General features: G+C 44.4%; 1 protein-coding gene across 21 annotated transcripts in view; it reads left to right on the plus strand.

Moving 5' to 3' along the window:
* LOC113804688 (serine/threonine-protein kinase DCLK1) overlaps window positions 1-8,449 on the plus strand; it is a 104,533-nt gene that overhangs the window by 44,561 nt on the left and 51,523 nt on the right. For all 21 annotated transcript variants that reach the window (XR_011398881.1, XR_011398885.1, XR_011398882.1 and 18 more), the window contains exon 2: window positions 1-389. This exon is cut by the window's left edge and continues 460 nt beyond it. Coding sequence is in view for 14 of the 21 variants with exons in the window: in XM_070127896.1 (XP_069983997.1) it covers window positions 1-389 (389 nt within the window). In the remaining 7 variants the exon portion in view is untranslated. The remainder of the gene's footprint in view (window positions 390-8,449) is intronic.

Genomic DNA, 8,449 nt, shown 5'->3' on the forward strand with positions numbered 1-8,449 from the left:
CGGGCGAGTACGTGGTGTCCTCCTCCGAGACGTTTAAACGCCTCGAATACACCCGCGCGCGTCTGCCGCAGTGGCGGGCGACCGCACGGCGCAACGAGGCGCTGCATGTGTCTCCGCGAACTACACACGTCACTCCGGCATCCACGCCCGGCAACGAACTCCCTCCCAGCCTCATGGGCTCCTCCATGTCGGCGGATTCCCCGAAGGACTTCATCCGACCGAAGCTCGTCACAGTGATCCGAAATGGAATCCGGCCACGCAAGGCGGTCCGGATCCTGCTCAACCGCCGCACCGCTCGGAGTCTCGAGCAGGTCCTCTCGGACATTACGCACGCTATCAAGCTCGACACGGGCGCCGTCAGAAAAGTCTACACTCTGGATGGAAGACAGGTCAGTACACTTCATTCGTTCATTTTGAGTTTCATAGCTTTAAAAATCCTGCCCATGTCTAAGACGGCTGAACTGATGAGGGTAGTCTGAAGGTGCGGCGAAAAAATCAATGATATTGAAAGACCGGTGAAGTGACAGGTTCATATTAAAGTGCCTGAACATGAATATGCAACAGCTTTCCGACAGGTTACATAATCTTACGTTTCCAAGCTAGATTAGCATAGATACTTGCAAAATCAGTTTTAGCCTACAGTATTATTGTCATTAGATGAATATGGAAACCGAATGCCGAGATGTCGCTTGGGATTGTGAAAGGCTTGAGAAAACTGCCTTTCAGCGAGATTACGGAACCTCTGACAGTTGCGCACACAGGCAGAGCAATACGCAGTTGCAAAACGGGGCTGCATTACATCACGTCAGGATGATGACTATGGAAACATATCTTAGATTTGTAAATGAGGTATAGAGTAGATAATTTTTATTTTGTTTATTTATTTATTTATGGAGGAGGAGGGTTGGTTGTAAGGGGAATATATATTTGTCACGTGAGAAGTTGTTTTTAGAGATGGGAGAGGTAGGGCCTAAAGGGATTCACCCCCTGTCTGGTAACACTCACCCCCTACGAAGTTACAGCTACGAAAGGGATGCGAGGGATAGTAAGCGACCGGAAACTTGAAGAAAGCGTATGGAGTGGATGTAGACAGGCTTTTGTATATGGTTATGTAGGTTAATGGTATCTTGGCTTCTATGTTAGTTCGACAAATCGTTTTCCGTATCCGTTTGTGGTCCATGTGGTTATCGTTTGTATGTAAGGGGAAATAGTTGATTGTTTCATTACCTCTTTTTAGAAAAAACCTAAGCCAGGGCCTGTTCATTTAATATCTACATCGCAGATCATACTCAGAGTTGATGTATTGTGAAAAACATTTCCTCGCCCTAGGGAGAGAGCCAACGTGGTCTCTCTAACTGTATCCATCATGGGAACTCGACCGCAAGACTGGCTGTGTTGGATCTATTTTTGACATCATACCTGCAGCTTGCTCCTGCTTGGATGTTGGGCGAAGGCGAAGATAGTGCGGTGACGTCGCAAGGCGAGAGGGAGACAGAGAGGAAAGGAGGAGTTGGAAGAGGGAGAGAGAGAGAGAGAGAGTGGGAGAGGGAGAGAGAGAGAGCAGAACCAGAGAGAGACAGAGATAGGTGGTACAAGATTTGAGAGAGATGGATGCCGATAGGATGAAAGGCCACGAGATGGAGAGAAAGAGATATTTGAGGAATTAGAAAACATGTTAAGCGGATAGAGAGAAGGAAAGGAATATTTAAAAGCTGATTCATTTTCCCATTTCCTATGCGACCGTCTAAAGCTTCGGTTATCGTAGATTTTGACCCCCACGTCACCCCCCTTTTCCAAGGTCTATTCAAGTCTGTACTTATTTAGACCTAGCCCTCCCCCCCCCTCTTTCCATGTTTTGTTAGCGATATCCTCGCCCCTCTCGGTAATGTCTCGGGTCGTGGGAGCGCCGTTGCCCCCCGTCTCGCTGACGCTCATAGGGAAATAAAAGTCCACGAGGCGAGGGAGAGGATTTAGAATTTTAAAGAGTACTTTCATTATGCCCCTCTTACTACCCCCCTCCCACACACATGCCAATGATCTCCGCTTAGGTAAGGATTTGAGCACGTCTGTGAAGGAAGGGTCTCTTTATGATCGGGACAGCGTCATTCAAAGCACGGATGAAGAAAGGTAATAGCTGGGATGGGTGTCCTTGAAACGAGTGTTGGTGAGAAAGCAGAAATGTCGATATATGGAGCGGTTTGACCCTTAGGAGTTTAGACGTTTCGATTTGTCAAATAGTGATTTCTTGGAGTGCCTGTTAATCGTAGCATCTGCTAGATAACGACGGACGTAATGAAAAGTTCATAGGCTTTATATAACAAACGAATCGCTAAGTATTCACGAATTACTGCGATGCTAAAATATGTTTTGCTTTTAGTTGAATACCTAATGTTTTACAAGTCGCTGGCGAGTTGGACTAAAAGATGCTGATATTCTGAGAACCTGATAGAACTGTATAAAGGAAACAATGCGGTGGAGTATGCATGAATGGCATCTTAATACAAGAGGCACAGGAAGCCATCGGGAAATTCAATGCTCGGAGAAAGAAGTTATTGTGGAAATCTGAAACGAGGATTGCGAAGGGGAAATTTTTGTTTATGGATGCGGAAAGAGCACGATCGTTAAAACGACGAGGCATCCGGCATTAAAAGTGAAACAGTTGGGTCTTAAAGTTCTGCTCTTCGTGTTCCTCTTGATTGAGTCTTAAACGTGGAAGGAGATACTCCCACCGACGTCCACCTTGGCGCGCGACGTGGAAGCTGGACTGATTCAGAATCGAGATGAGGCGCCGAGCATGACACGAGGGGCGAGTGGAGGATGTGAATGACGCTTATTAAAGCAATACATTAGGGGAACACTAGAAGAGAGAAGGGGAGGAGTTGTATACACCAGTGACGTGGCCCCTCGAGGCGTGTAAGGCGATACCGAGGCTCGGGTGAGGGTGGCGACGGGAGGGGAGGGAGGGGAGGGGAGGAGGGGTTATCCAGGGTGACGACATGTTTGTTGCTGGTCATCCCAGGTCGCGCTCGTCGTCGCCTGGCGGGGCGAGGAAGCCTGCTGTCTTCACTGGAGATTGTATCCTTCAGTATGTTATATATATATATATATATATATATATATATATATATATATATATATATATATATATATATATATATATATATATATATATATATATATATGGAGCTACACGGTTAGAGCGTCTGTCGTCTAGTTACCTGCTTACAAAACGAGGGTTCGAATCCCGATCGGAGAGGTTATTCATTCATATATATATATATATATATATATATATATATATATATATATATATATATATATATATATATATATGTGTGTATATATATATATATATGTGTGTGTGTGTGTGTGTGTGTGTGTGTGTGTGTGTGTGTGTGTGTGTGTGTATGTGTTTATATATATATATATATATATATATATATATATATATATATATATATATATATATATATATATATATACATACATACATACACATACACATACACATACATGTGTGTGTGTGTGTGTTTGTGTGAAGGTTAATGATAGTGGCGAGTTGTACCTTAGGTAAATGCAAGCCTATTGCATTTATAACTTGTCATATTTATAACTTGAGCTAAACTGGTGCTGAAAAGAAAATGTGGAAGCCTCGCAACAGGCTTTTGCAATCATCTCTGGTTAGGACCCCCCCCCTTATGGATTTTTTCGTCCTCGAGTGCGCAAATTGTTGATAATATCCGGAGGCAATGCAGCAGCAGGAAAACTGATGCTCCGTCGTAAGTCGAGTAGTGTGTGGCGTCTGTGTCCTCTCCATACGATTTTTCTTCCCTTCCTCTCTTCTCGTCTCCATGTTGTTGCTACCTTTTCTCCACATTCACCTTCTGCCATCATGTTTTATCTATCCTTCCCCCCACTCTCGGTTTGTACTACTTCCAAGGTCCTCCGTGCTCACACTTGGTATCCGCAGGAGGCCCACTTACCCCGTCTCGCCATTTCCCTCTCCGCTCCCGGCGCTACGTCCTTCCCGCCCTGGTGTTCTCTCTTGGTATTATTGTTGACACCTTTTAGTTCCCTTTTTGTGCCGTTTTCTTTCCGAGTTCGTCGCCTGTACCTATATGGTTTATTTCCCTTTGGCCCTTTTGGATGTTTGTACGCCAATTAGTGTTCAGGTTACGCTGGCAAGGCTCCTTATTGTGGTTGGAAACACGTCCGCGGGAAGACTCGCCATGGGGGACTTAATTTTGGCAAGGATCGATCGGTGCCCGCGTGTCTTTGTTTCCTGCTTTTGTCTCCTCGTTTCTTGCCCTTATGCCTTTATTGCTTGCCTTCGTTTTCTTTATCCTCCGCATTCTGCTTTACTCTATTTTTTTCTGTTTCTTACTATAGACTCCCAATATCTTGTCTTTTCTTTGTTTCTCGTCTCATGTCCTGATTCTTTGCTTTCTCCTCTTCTTTCCGCAGCCGGACCCTCCCTTTCCCCTTTCCCCAAATACCCCACGGGACCACCTAGAAGGGAGGGAAAGAGAGGGGGGACATGAACATCCGTCTCTCAGTGGAGCGTGTCATCTCATCCCCCTTTGCTTGTATCTCAGCTGATGCCCCATGTCTCCTCTTCTTCCTCTCTCTCTCCCCTTTGTCTCTTCGCCTTCCTCGATATCTTCTGTCTTCCCATTTTCTCCTCCTCCTCCTTTTTCTTTTCCTTTTCCCATTATCCAACTTTCGTCTTCTCCTGTATTCAGATAGTCCCCCCACACGTGAAATTATGACATTATCTTGTCGAAGGGGATCTCAGGAGAAAATAAAAAAGGAAAGAAAGAAAAATATAGAGAATGAGAGAAAGAAAGGAGTGAAACAAAAAGGAAAAATCGGGAAGCATCATAAGTCGCAAGAAAACAAAACAACCTCTGAGGGGGATTTCGAAGCTCGGAGGAAATGTTGAGGTTTTGGACAGCGGTTTTTAAAAGACGTGCAAGACGGCTCTTTTTCTTGGGGTTGGAAAAAGAAAGAGGGCACAGAGAAAGAAATTACTTTTTTTGTATATATATATATATATATATATATATATATATATATATATATATATATATATATATAATGTGTGTGTGTGTGTGTGTGTGTATATATATATGTACATATATATACATATATATATATGTGTGTGCGTGTGTGGGTGTCTGTATGTAGGTTGGTTGCTTGATTGGTAGATAGGTAGGTAGGTAGTTACGTAAGTAAATAAGTTGAGTAATTGATTGAAATGAGAAGATTGAGTAGGAGGATGACCAATTTAAGGGTTGGGTTGAGAAGATGAAGTTAAGTGGAGTAGATTAGAGCTTTTCGATGCGAGAGAAACAGAGAGCACGTAGAACAGGGTGAGCTTTCGTTATGGTTCGTCTGTCGAGTTAGATTCAGTAGTGTTCGTTATTGCTAGTCTATAAGTTTACATAATGATCGTCTGGTTGGCATGAAATTTGTCATGAATTTTGTGTTGCGTCTTTAACTTATTGTATGCATTTTACGTTTGCGATATTTTAGTTTTTGTTGAGATAGATTTCTTGTCTTGGACGGTTATTCTGCGGCCGCACCCTTTCGCGCACCAGCCACCCTTCGCCCCTTTCCCCCTAGCCTTGACCCTCACACTTCTATTTCCCTTACGTAATCTCACCCTTCCTTCGGCGCATTCTTCCCGGCTCGCTTGACCTTTTTACCCATCCCTTGCGGTGGATACTTCGGTGGGTTTCCTTTTGTGACTCTTCTCTGCTATGTTTTGCATTTCATCTTCTTTGTGATATTTTATTTTACGCAACCGTTTGTTTTATTAGTTTATTTTCTCTCTCTTTTTCGTGTGGATACAGTTTGATTATTTTGATTCTGAATTGAGTATCTTCCATCTTTCTTTACTCATTCGTGAATTCATTTTATCCTTGACTTATTAATTATTCTTCCGTGTCGTTCTTTAATCGTTTCCCGTTGTCCATGTCCTTCTCTACTCATTTTACGCATTCTTCCTCCTTCACTCTTTATCCTTCTTTTCATCCTTCCATTTCCCTTCGTCCTCGTCCGACCATTCTGTCTCCTTTCATACTCTTGAGAGCCTCGTCCCGCCCGCCGACGGACCTTTCTTTTTCGCCTCCTTCACTCTGTCATTCCTCTCCCTCTTCCCTCCCTCTCCCTCTTCTCCCTCTTCTCCCTCCTCTCCCTCTCTCTCCCTCCCTCCCACCCCCATCCCTCCGGCTCTGCGCCCTTTCAACCGATTCGCGTAATATCTCCCCCTGCCCGTTCCCCTCTTTCCCTCACCCATCTCCCACGTTGATGAGTCATCCATGGGGGAACCATAAAACAACCTGTATGGCTTGAATACCCCCCCCCTCTTGCCCTCTCCTCCTCCTCCTCCTTCTCCTCCCTCTTCTGTGTCCTCCCCACTCCTCTTCTCTCCCCCCTATAGTCGCCTCTCCCCTCTTCCCCTTCCCTTCCCCTCCTCCCCAAGTAATCTGCGAGGGAGTGCCGCCAATTTACCCTTTGATACCAGGAGTGAGGGGAAGTAAGGAAGGGGACGCGAAAAAGAGGGATGTGAGGCGTACTTTTTTCGCCTATTCTTCTCTTTCTCCTTCTTCGTCCTTTTATTTAGATTGATCGAAGGACGAAAGGGGGAGGAGGGGAGGAGGGGGAGGGATGGGAGTGCATTAGAGAGCCCTGTTCAGTCCCTTGGGCGAACGAGGGTTATTTTTATGTTAATTGGCACGTGAGTCATCGGCGCTCTCGAGATGGGCACTAATTGTTACTAAAGTATAATGATGCGTGATTCATGCGTGCCAAGAGCAGTCGCTTGATGAGGACGAGGCGAACATTGATTATTTGAACGGCTATGAAAGGGGTTGGTTGCCATCAGTACACGGAGGGGACGCACGGTTTATGGAAATCGGGAAAAATGAAATTACAAAGGAAACTGGGAAGTATGATATACGAAGTAAACGAGAAAAATGGATGATAGTGAAATAAATAATAGAAATCAAGTGAGTACGATAGGATGACATAGTAGGTTGTATGTAACCCGGAATAGCAAAAACGGCCTTTGTTCAGATTTTTTGTGAGATATGGATTTTTCTTTTTTCTCTTTTCAAACCCGCCATTCCCCCTGAAAACCAAGACGGCGGCAGAGGCAGCGAGCGCGTGCCTGTACCTGTTTTTGCGTTGTGTAATCTGCGAGCTTGTTTTGTTGCGGCTGCATAAATCATCATGCCTTGAATTATTTCACTTGCTTTTAGTGGGAACGTCATCTGATATCTTTATTTCTGTCTTTCACGCTGTCTTTCTCTTTTCTCACTTCTCTCTTTAAGTGTGTGTGTGTGTATGTGTATATATATATATATATATATATATATATATATATATATATATATATATATATATATATATATATTATATATATATGTATGTATAGAAACTTATAAAGTTGTGGAAGTGAACAAAAATTTGTTTTTCTATATGTTGTATTATCCAGTATCTATGCGTTGGTTAAACAACAGAAAAAAATCTTAAGAAAGTTTGCGAATTCGAGTCCCCGTATAGAAAAACACATGTCTAGTGATCAGTGTTCTTGCGCAAATTGATCAGGAGGAATGTGGCATCTGCGCGGCTACTTCCGTTTTCCCGCTCGTCTGCCGCCGTTTGCCCTCGGGGCTGTCCCTCTCCCCTGGGCTGCGGCTTCATGCTACGCCACGGGAGACGCTGCCGGGTCGCTTATGCACGTTCAGGCGACTCCTTTCATCCCTCTCATAAATGCTCTGTTAAGACGGCCAAGCACGGCGTGTGTTTTCATTATAGTTTTTGAGTTGCGTCTTTTTTCTCAGTTGCACGTACGCAATTCTCTCTCTCTCTCTCTCTCTCTCTCTCTCTCTCTCTCTCTCTCTCTCTCTCTTCTTCTCTCTTTCTCTCTCTCTCTCTTCTCTCTCTCTCTCTCTCTCTCTCTCTCTCTCTCTCTCTCTCTTTCTCTCTCTCTCTCTCTCTCTCTTCTCTCTCTCTCTCTCTCTCTCTCTCTCTCTCTCTCTCTCTCTCTCTCTCTCTCTCTCATATTTCGTGTTTATAAATGAGAATTCATAGGACTGTATGTCTTCTTAGTTCACTTGAAGCCCATTACCATAGCTTTTGCATAGCTTAGAGACCATTAGTGTGATAGTGCTGTGTAGTTGAAAATTGTATGTTGGCTTTGGCTGAGTTTGGGAGGAGACGGGGATGTGCTCGGCCCGGAGGCAAGGGTGCGCCGCAGGGGAGCAGGGAGTCTCTGTACTAGAAGAAAGTGTTTTAGGCGTGGTTGGGATGGAAGGGTAGTGTGCCAGAGAGTCGCACTATGCAAGGGAAAATACACGGTTCTATTGTTAGCGTATTGTTACATGATAGAATGTATAGTCAGTCGGGTAACTTTACCGTGTTTATACACACACATGCAGTC

This window comes from Penaeus vannamei, chromosome 12, assembly GCF_042767895.1.
Source record: "Penaeus vannamei isolate JL-2024 chromosome 12, ASM4276789v1, whole genome shotgun sequence".
In the NCBI taxonomy this organism is placed as follows: domain Eukaryota; kingdom Metazoa; phylum Arthropoda; class Malacostraca; order Decapoda; family Penaeidae; genus Penaeus; species Penaeus vannamei.